Source organism: Gastrolobium bilobum, unplaced genomic scaffold, assembly GCF_033153095.1.
Source record: "Gastrolobium bilobum isolate Gb01-03AN ecotype WA unplaced genomic scaffold, APGP_CSIRO_Gbil_v1 utg23084, whole genome shotgun sequence".
Lineage (NCBI taxonomy): Eukaryota > Viridiplantae > Streptophyta > Magnoliopsida > Fabales > Fabaceae > Gastrolobium > Gastrolobium bilobum.
Genome location: NW_026898803.1, coordinates 52,395 through 62,554, shown reverse-complemented (window position 1 = coordinate 62,554; position 10,160 = coordinate 52,395). Strand labels below are relative to the sequence as shown.

The 10,160-nt window shown below is 36.6% G+C and overlaps 2 protein-coding genes across 7 annotated transcripts; both read left to right on the top strand.

The window, feature by feature from the left end:
* The first annotated feature begins 177 nt into the window (after positions 1-177).
* On the top strand, positions 178-2,567 carry LOC133284254 (pentatricopeptide repeat-containing protein At3g13880-like). Its single transcript, XM_061481245.1, has one exon. The coding sequence runs from the start codon at positions 178-180 to the stop codon at positions 2,551-2,553; it is 2,376 nt and encodes a 791-aa protein (XP_061337229.1). The 3' UTR covers positions 2,554-2,567.
* Positions 2,568-2,591: 24 nt separating this feature from the next.
* Positions 2,592-8,371, top strand: LOC133284255 (uncharacterized). Of its 6 annotated transcripts, none has more exons than XM_061481248.1 (7): positions 2,598-3,509; positions 3,993-4,122; positions 4,225-4,327; positions 5,164-5,287; positions 6,689-6,727; positions 7,158-7,293; positions 7,427-7,512. In XM_061481248.1, the coding sequence occupies exons 1-6, from the start codon at positions 3,360-3,362 to the stop codon at positions 7,248-7,250; spliced, it is 639 nt and encodes a 212-aa protein (XP_061337232.1). In that variant the 5' UTR covers positions 2,598-3,359; the 3' UTR covers positions 7,251-7,293; positions 7,427-7,512. The 6 variants fall into 6 exon arrangements, with proteins under 6 accessions (XP_061337230.1, XP_061337231.1, XP_061337232.1 ...); XM_061481249.1 differs by having other exon boundaries at positions 6,689-6,770; positions 7,427-7,510; XM_061481247.1 differs by lacking the exon at positions 7,427-7,512 and having other exon boundaries at positions 2,597-3,509; positions 6,689-7,289.
* Positions 8,372-10,160: the final 1,789 nt, after the last annotated feature.

Below are 10,160 nucleotides of genomic sequence, written 5' to 3'. Positions count from 1 at the left end.
TAAGATCAAAATTATTTACTATCCATTTCAGTTATTAACTTCCCTTCACCTAATAATTTATTAAATTATATTAATTAATCAATTTCTGAATAAATTACCACCATTATATTAGAGTCAAACCATATTAAATCAATTTCTAAATATCGCTTCTCCTGTATTTATTCAATCAAACTGTCCATGTCCCTGCTCCAAAAGCTGAACCCTTCAACTTGCACCAAACTGGTTCACTCAGCTATCAGAAGCGGGTCCCCCTTACCGGGAAAACTCGTTCATGCCCACATCATCAAGCTCTCAATTCAACCATCCCCCTTCTTGCTCAACAATCTTCTTCTCTTGTACGCTAAGCTCGGTCACTTGCATGCTGCCCAGAACGTGTTTGATGAAATGCCCCAACGAAACATTGTTTCATATAACTCCTTGATTTCTGGATATTCCCAAATGGGATTGTATGAAAAGGCCTTGCACGCGTTTGGTGAGGCCAGAAGGGCTGGCGTTGGGGCTGATGAGTTTACCTATGCAGGGGTTTTGGGCGTTTGTGGTTACACTGTGGATGTGCAGTTAGGGAAGGTGATTCACGGTTTGGTTGTTGTGAGTGGATTGAAGGGAATGGTATTCATGATCAATTCTCTTATTGGCATGTACTCGAAATGCGGCCGGATTGAGCCGGCAAGGCGTTTGTTTGAGACTTGTGATGAATTGGATGATGTTTCTTGGAATTCACTCATTGCTGGTTATGTTAGGTTAGGTAGTGAACAAGAGGTTTTCGAGCTTCTTGTGGGAATGCATCGGTCTGGCTTGATGTTTAGTGCTTATACTTTAGGAAGTGTACTTAAGGTGTGTTGTGCGAAGAGGAGTTTGAGCTGTTATGGGAAAATGCTTCATGGATACACGGTCAAGCTTGGTTTGGATTTGGGTGTCATTGTTGGAACTGCATTGCTCGATATGTATGCCAAGACTGAATGTTTAAAGGATGCAATTCGGGTTTTCAATTATGTTCCCTACCAAAATGATGTCATGTGTAATGCCATGATTGCTAGACTCCTGCAAGCACAGACAATCTCTAGTGAATATGCACAGGAAGCACTGTGTCTTTTCTGCAGGATGCGAAGGCAAGGATTGAAGTCCTCAAAATTTACGTTCTCGAGCATACTTAAGGCTTGTATTGCTGTTGGAGATTTTGAGGTTGGGAAGCAAATTCATGCTCAGATTTGTAAGAACAATCTTCAGTCCAATGAATTCATTGGCAGTTCATTAGTGGACTTGTACTCCTTTTTGGGTTCAGTGGAAGATGGGCTAAGGTGCTTTAATTCAACTCCTAAATTAGATGTTGTCTCATGGACATCCATGATTGCAGGTTATGTTCAAAATGGAAAGTTCGAAAATGCATTGTCTTTGTTCCATCAATCTTTGGCTTCTGGAAGGAAACCAGATGAGTTCATTATATCAAGTGTGATGGGTGCTTGTGCAGATATGGCTGCAGCAAGACTTGGAGAGCAGATCCAGGGTTATGCATTAAAATATGGTATTGCAAGTTTTACCATTATTCAAAACTCACAGATTTGCATGTATGCAAAGTCTGGAGACATAGATTCCGCTCAGCGGACCTTTCAAGAGACAGAGAAACCTGATGTGGTATCCTGGTCTGTAATGATTTGTAGCTACGCACAACATGGTTTTGCTAAGGAAGCTCTAAGACTTTTTGAGTTGATGACTGTTTCTGGAATTGAACCCAACCAGATCACATTACTTGGGGTCCTAACTGCTTGTAGCCATGGAGGTCTCATTGAAGAAGGATTAAGATACTTTGAAATCATGAAGAAAGATTATGGCATGGCAGCTAATGTAAAGCACAGTGCTTGCATTGTTGATCTCTTAGGGCGTGCAGGAAGGCTAGAGGATGCCCAAAGCTTTATTTTTGATTCAGTTTTTGAGGATGACCCAGTTATATGGCGTGCCTTGCTAGGTGCTTGCAGGGTTCATAAGGACACTGTCATGGGAAAACGTGTTGCTGACAGAGTAATAGAGCTTGAACCTCATGCAGCTGCATCTTATGTGCTTCTTTACAACATCTACAATGATGCGGGGAAAGAGAAGCCTGCTTTAGAGGTTAGGAAGCTCATGCAAGACCGAGGAGTTAAAAAGGAACCTGGTATAAGTTGGATTGAGGTAGGAAATAAGGTTCATTCATTTTTGGTGGATGATTGTTCTCATCCAATGAGTCAATTGATTTATTCACGGTTGGAAGGAATGTTGGCAAAAATAAAGAACATAAGCTTCGAGAATGTGAGGCTTCCTTTGGGCATCTCTGAATCTGAATTCAGCAGCACCATAAGCATGAACCACCATAGTGAAAAGTTAGCTGTAACTTTTGGAATTATTTCTTTACCAAAATCAGCACCAGTGAGGGTGATGAAGAATTTGAGAGTTTGCTCTGATTGCCATACAACAATGAAGCTCATCTCGAAGGTGGAGAAGAGAGAAATAATTCTTCGAGATACTATTCGTTTCCATCATTTCAAAGAAGGTTGCTGTTCTTGTAAAGATTACTGGTAGCTGAAAGATCAGTTCCTTGAATAGCATATTTTTGTCTGGTGTCATATGAGGGATTGGAGAAATGATACCTGGCAGTATTTAATGAAAGGAAGGGCATTGTCAAGCCCCTCAGCCAAACAGTCTCCTCCGTTTAACAAAAAGAGGGACTAAAAGTAACAGATTGAGATTATGATATAGTTTATTATTTCCCTGAAGTGGATGATTTTTATCTGTTAGATTGAGAAGACTAAAAGTAACAAATACCTCAGTCTGTTAGTTCTTTTTTTTTTTTTTTGGTACATTGCCAGGAGGTATCCTCATTCAACCTTCTCCGGGCACCATGCCCTCGGGGTACGGCCCGTTTGGGCTAGCCCCTCATTGTAACAGTGGGTGCACTAAGCTTCGCAACCGGAGAAAGGACGAGACTAATCCCCCAACCGAAGATTTTTTGGCTTATCCTCTGGCCCCCAAAGACAGTCTGTTAGTTCTTTATCTAAATGGGTGGATGATTTTGTATCTGTTATTATTCTCTTCTTTATGTATTCAACTTTCATTGGTTGATTGTTCTGACAACTTACAGCTTCAATCTTGAGAAATTGATGGGCCACCTTCTGAATCTACTCCATGGAACAGTTCTGTTAAACAATTTCTGCTTCTATCACTGCCCTAAATTGCGAATTACGGGTATGATTGTGTTGATATGGTTTTAGCTTCACAAGGATTAAGAAATTGTCACTTGTGGTTTCAAAACCAGGGATAGAAAGAAGGGGTGGCATCAAAAGACTCAAAACAGTGGAAATGAGAGGGGAATAAATAGATGAGTAGAAATGAGTAGGTTGTCTTTCAGGCCTCGACCACTTGACATTCACAAGAAGCTCCCCATTGTCAAGTCCATCAAGGACTTTGAAGATGATGAGGCACCCGCATCTACCCGTAATTCGCAATTGCTACGTGTTGTTCCTGAGGTTGAAAATGAGGTATGAGCTCTTCCTGGTGTTATGTTAATGCACCATGTTTCCCAGTTATTCTGTTTGATAACTTTTTGGTGTATGCCACTATGTTGGCTTGTTTAAATCTGGATATTTTTGGATTATCTGTATCAGTGTTCTAATAGTTACCAGCTATATGCTAGATTGTAGTTAGCATCAATGTGATGGCTGTTATACTATATCTCACTAGACCTTCACTTGCACAAATGGGAAAGATGTACACCATGTTAACCTGCACGATTGTTATTTTAATTTACTGAGTCGTGATTACCTCATTTGCTTCTATGATAAATAAGTAATAAATATTGTGCAGAATAGAAGCCTTGGTAGTTGAAATTTCAAATATTCAGAAGTAATCATGGATGTTGCTCCTCTATAAAAAAATTAACAGTAGGAAAGAAACCAGTTGATAAGGTATTTGTTATAGAAATATTGTCAATTTTATCAGTAATTTCTATTTATTTTTCTGAGGTACATCAAGCTCCCAGCAAGAAATTGGCTGCTGAAATACCTACTCCTCAGTATGTTGTTGTGGATACATACGAAAGGGACTATTCTTGCACTTTCTCTCAACCAACTTCCTATTTGCGGGCTAGAGGAGGTACCTGCACTAGATAGATCATTTATTTATATTAGAAATAATTTTGGAAGGTTCTTTTGTAAATTTCAATTCTTGCACTGTAAGTTCTTTCATTTGTTGCAGCTCGGGCTGAGATTGGAGAGTTTGTTGAGTATGACTTGGACAATGCAGATGAGGATTGGCTTTTAGAGTTTAATGAAGAAAGGAAGATTCTGACACCTGAAATGTAACTTATTAGACTGAATTCTGACTTTATTGTTTCAGTTAATTTATTTATTTCTGGTTGAAGAAAAAAGGAAGATTCTGACACCTGAAATGTAACTTTTTAGACTGAATTCTGACTTTATTGTTTCAGTTAATTTATTTATTTCTGGTTGCTAGAGGTTGGTTTCAGTTTAATGGTTTTTATCTATCTATTATGTGTGTGTGTGGTACTATTTTGCTAGAGGCTGTTTTGTTTTCATTTTTTTGTCTTCTGAGCTATGTATTCCAGACTGCTTTTTTGTCTTCTGAGCTATGTATTCCAGAGTGTGTGTGTTTGTGGTACTATTTTGCTAGAGGCTGTTTTGTTTTCATTTTTTTGTCTTCTGAGCTATGTATTTGCTTGAAATGAATGTGGTACTATTGATCATGGTTTGGTCAAATTATTTTACTATTATTTTTGTGACAGTAAATTAGCTTTTATTATATAGAATAATAGAAATTAATAAGTAGATTTTGAATTTAGAATCAAAGTAGCATTATTTTAAAGAAAATCAACAAAATATGGATCCTACACATAGAAAGTGGTTGTTCTAGACTTCCAACAGAATGTTTTGTCAGTGTTATAAAGTGGTTTATATTTAATTTTGGGTTTGGCCTGACATGTGACTGTCCTGAAAACCTTTTGGTGCAACCTAACAAGGATTTTTCATTTGGTTTGAGTCAGTCTTCTATGCCATTGAATTTTTGGTTGTTTGCCACATATCTTTTCATATCATCCTGTAATGTTAGTATAAGCTATGCATTACATATGCTGCTGTCTTTTTCTTCCAGTTTTCATTTAAAATGTTTGATGGATAGGTTTGAGAGTCTTATTTTCAAGTTGGAGGTATTGGATCATAAAGCTCGTGAAAGAGCTGGACTTATAACACCTACTCTCGGTTCACCAATTCCTGTGCAATTGTGGCTTGATACTGCTATTGAGGTAAAAAATTATGGTGTCTTTACATGTTCAAAATCCATCTTTCAAATCCGTTTTTTTCCTATGTTGCAAACAACCCTTTTTAATCTTTCTTTCCTATATTTATTTATTTACTTATGTATTTATTTATTTCTTATTTATTTTTCTTTTCCCTCAATTTTTTCTTGCTGTTTGTTTGGGTTTATTGACCGCCAACTTCAATTTGTTTGGAATACAGGGGATATTGATGGTGATGTATGTTGGTTGGTCTAGCTGCTAGAATTAATTAAGTTTAATTAATGCTTAATTATTTTGTACTTGGTTTACTAAGAACAGGCACTTTTCCTCTGGCTTTTGAATGATTCATCATTAGTGTATGAGCTGGGAAAGATGTATTTCATATTAATGGTTCTAGCTGTAGTATGCTAAAAAAATTACTTGCCATTTGTCCGGAGATGATGGCATGAACATACTTTAATCAAACTTTTTAAAAGTTCTTTTTCAAATGTGCATATGGAGAACCTCACTTGATGAAGTTATCATTAAACCTCCGAGAAATCAAATTTATGAGAGCAAGAGTGATATTTTAAAAATAAGTTATGCAATGTAATCAGAAAAGGGTGGTATTCTGAAAAAAAGCTGGTACTACAAGTCCAGGTTCCAGAAAATACAAAACCTAGGCTTCACAGATTTTTAGTATGAAATAATGAATGAACTTGAATGGCTATATGTTTCAAGGAAAAAATCCTTTATATTTTCAAAAGATTCCTTTGTCTTATGTTATAAACAAAGTCTTCAGAAACGCCATTTAGATACCTAAGTCTAATGATTTCCCTTAAAGTTTTTCTTGGTCTCCGTCTAACTCTAATTATTGGGCTGTCCTCCATTTGATCAACTCTTATTATTAGGGCTTCTTCTCACATGACCATATGATCTTAGGCCAGATTCTACCATATTTTGCCCAATAGGTGCTACCTCTGCTTTCTCTCTAATGCATTTGTTCCAAATTTTGACTTTTATTTCCACTCATCCACCACAACATTCTTATTTTTCCAACACTTAGCTTATGCTCTTGTTGGCTTTCTACTACCCAACATTCATACGTTAAAGCATTGTCAATTTTATGGCTGTGCAGTAAAATTTTCCTTTGAGTTTGAGAGGCACCTTTCAATCACAAATAACACCTAAAGCATTTCTCCATTTCATCCACCTAGCTTGAATCCTATGTTTTACATCTTCTTTTTCTCTATCACTTTAAACAATAGATCCAAGATACCTATACAGTACTGAGTTAATATTATCCCCCTATGAGTTCTATTATCTAAATTATAATCGATTGTAATTTGCTATTTGCTTTTATTAGTCAGTATTTACCAAAAATATTGATGCTTTTTTCTCCCTTGTTTGCCTTGTTTTGGGGGGCAGCAAGAACGGTGGCAAAAGCCCATTTTGCGACGTTTGCAGGTTAGCTTTCAGAACAGCACAATCAATATGTTCTTTGTCACTGGTATAATAGTGCATTTGTATTTGAAGTCAAATTTAAATATATTTGATGAGATTTATTAGTTCTATTATTCAATTCAGCTTCAATACCTTTGACTGATAATCACTGTATAACTAATAATAAGTCCTTTAACCTTTTACACGAAATAAATGTGTATGTAGTTTTTTATTGCGATCAAGAAAAGGTTTTGAAAAATAGCTTGACTAATTATTTGATTAATTTAATGAAAATCACGCGATTGACACTAAAATTAAGAAATTCTTAGTAATATTTATTAAAAAATTGGTTTTTGGCAACGAAGGACTATTTCTTAAAAAGAGAACAAATAAAATATGGAGGAGTCTCCTTTATTTATCTGTGTCAACGTTTCCGCCCTGCAACCTTCACAAGGGGACCGACCTCCAGGCCGTGTTCCACAGTGAGTATCGGTTGGATTGGACTGCCGACTTGGGAGCGTTTCGACAGAAAGGGCATGATAGATGAGAACCATGGCTGTCTAAAAATCTCAAGGCAACCACCGCAAGAGGTATGCTCATCGCTGTTTCTTCTTTTTTGTTATGGGTATCATCGTTGTTGTGGTCCAAAAAATGGTGTTCAATGAATGCCTCTAAGAACCCTAATAAAGTGATGTTCATTTACATTATTCTCTCTCTGTTCAGGTTGTACGAAAGAACCATTCACATTTTCCCCTTCTGATTGTCGACAAATATATTTGTCAGCCGCACGACTAGGTGTTTGTAGAGGTAATTGAACAGGGACAGTCACCTGCAAATATTGTATTACTCAAATGAATTAAATGTATGACTCAAACACAAGAAAGACTTGCTTCAAATGAATACTATACTATGTATGTGATGAGTTATGTTGTGTTTAGCAAAGTATCCAAAGTAAATAAAAATAGTTATCAAATGGAACAGTCTTATTTGTTTGATTGTGGGAATTTGTCTAAAAATCTGAGGGTGTAATTTGTTATTGAAACTTGAAAAATCCCTTCTTTTTCTGTGAGGATTTTCCCACTGTCTTCAATTCAATCACCCTTTCTACTTTTAATTGTTAAGAATAAATGTAGGATTAGGAAGATCCTGAGGGAACTAAAAAATGTGTTTCTTTCAACAATAGAATTTTTTTTTTTTTTTGGAGTAAGAAATATTCTCATGTAAGAATTTTTCCTTTTCATCCACTTTTGGCAACCAAACAATGTACTATACGATGGCAATAATGTTAGTAGACCTTCTTTTCTTCCCTTTTCCCTCTCTCTCTCTCTCTCTCTCTCTCTCTCTATATATATATATATATATATCTTTTATTTGATAAATGATAAGTGTAAAAGAGTACTGTACAAATTAAAGTATAGGAATGACATTACTGAGATGATTGGTTGAAGAAACTGTTGCCCTTTTGAATCAATCAGAAATCTGAGTTTGTTAATATAATGCTTATATATGGCTTGAGAAGTGAATCCATGTTTCTCTTTTGACATTGGTAGGTTTGAATTCAAAGAATGGTAGCAGAGAAGAGGATGGTTTGAGTGGTTCAAGCGGCAAGGTCTCCACTTCACCTGTGCTTCAGACTCCTCGGAGTGAGGGTGAGATATTACAGTCCAGCAATTTGAAGAACTTCACATTCAATGAGCTAAGAACTGCTACAAGAAACTTTCGTCCAGATAGTGTGGTGGGTGAAGGTGGATTTGGTTGTGTATTTAAAGGGTGGCTTGATGAGCAGACACTTGCTCCTACTAAACTAGGGACTGGAATTGTCATTGCTGTGAAGAGGCTTAACCAAGAGGGTTTACAGGGACTCAGATGAATGGTTGGTGAGTGTCACTTTCACTTAGCATGGCCCTTTTACACTTTGGAACTTTTCTCTAAGCTTGAGAACTTAGTTGCATTTTGAAGTTAAGGAATATGTTGAATTAGTTTTAAAAACATGTTTTAGGGACTCTTGTTTTTTTGTGCTATATTTTAGATATTCCTTGTGATGTGACTAAGTAACCTCGTACTATAGACAGAAATCAACTACCTGGGGCAGCTGTATCATCCTAATCTTGTGAAACTGATTGGTTACTGCTTAGAGGATGATCACCGAATTTTGGTATATGAATTTTTGGCCAAGGGCAGCTTGGATAATCATTTGTTTAGAAGTAATTTTTTTCAAGTAGTAACTGCCATGATTCATCTGTGTTACTTCCTGCTTGCTGGTTGTTAATTCTTAAATAATTAAATAAACCTTAAATCCCTGCTCTCTAGTTAATTACTTGACTTACTTTCAGTGTATCCTTGATGTGCTTAAGCTTTGTGACTTTGTTGCAGCTGCAGTTGACGGCCATTTATGCAATACTACTGTCATCAGTTTTGGGTTTTGGAATTGCTATGGGAATCAACTATGTATATATCCAGTATGTCACTTGGAGACTTCAGGTCTCTCATAATGATAGCCCAGTATGAAAATCTCCTCAGAAGGGAAATAACTTCATGGATTTTCTTTGTACCTACTGATACGATGGCCTTCAATCCGTGTTTATTTTGAACTTCATGACAGCAAGAGCAGCCCAAGGGATGGCAGCAGCAGCCCAAGTAGTGAGAAATGAATTAAAGACAGTGCAAACACCAAATGAGAAGAGAAACCATGAGGCAGGGAACGCAAGTCACAAGCAAGATAGCACCATTTTTTTTGTGAGGTTCAGTGTGGAGGAAAGGAGTCTGTAATTGGATAAGCATGAGTGTGCCATTCATCTAGTGTTGTTAGTTTATATTTGTGTGTAGCCATAATTGTTACAGGTTGTCAGAAACTATTGTAAAGGACACAGTCCTAATAGTGTAATTGGAATCCTGTTACTATTTCCTTGCAAATTTTGTAAGAGGATTACATCCTCAGTTGCTGAATATTCAATATAAGTGAGTACTGTTGCTGTTCATTGACTTGTGTTGCTGTTCATTGATTTACTGCATTGAAAATACATAAACCATTCCATTCTGTTTGATATTTCTCATTGCTAATCGGTGCCATTACAAAAGCATTTGTTTCCTCAACTGCCCTGTAAAATGCTGTTTGATATTACTCATTCATAATAGGAAGCAAGCACAAACAGTAAAAGGATTTGCGTACAGACAGTAACTGTATGACCACCACTTACAGATTAAACATCAACTGTATTCATGTTGATAACCATCTTACTAAATAAAATATCAAAGAGGACTTCAGTACAGAATGTCAAGGACAAGTGACTTGAAACTTGTTTACATATCACTGTGCAATATTAACTTACACAATTTAGACTACATAAGAATAGCAACAATATTACATCCATGAAACCACACTGCCTACTTTATAGAACATAAACAAAATCTGACTTCATCGCCAAATACCCACTTCATACACCCTACAGCAAAGACA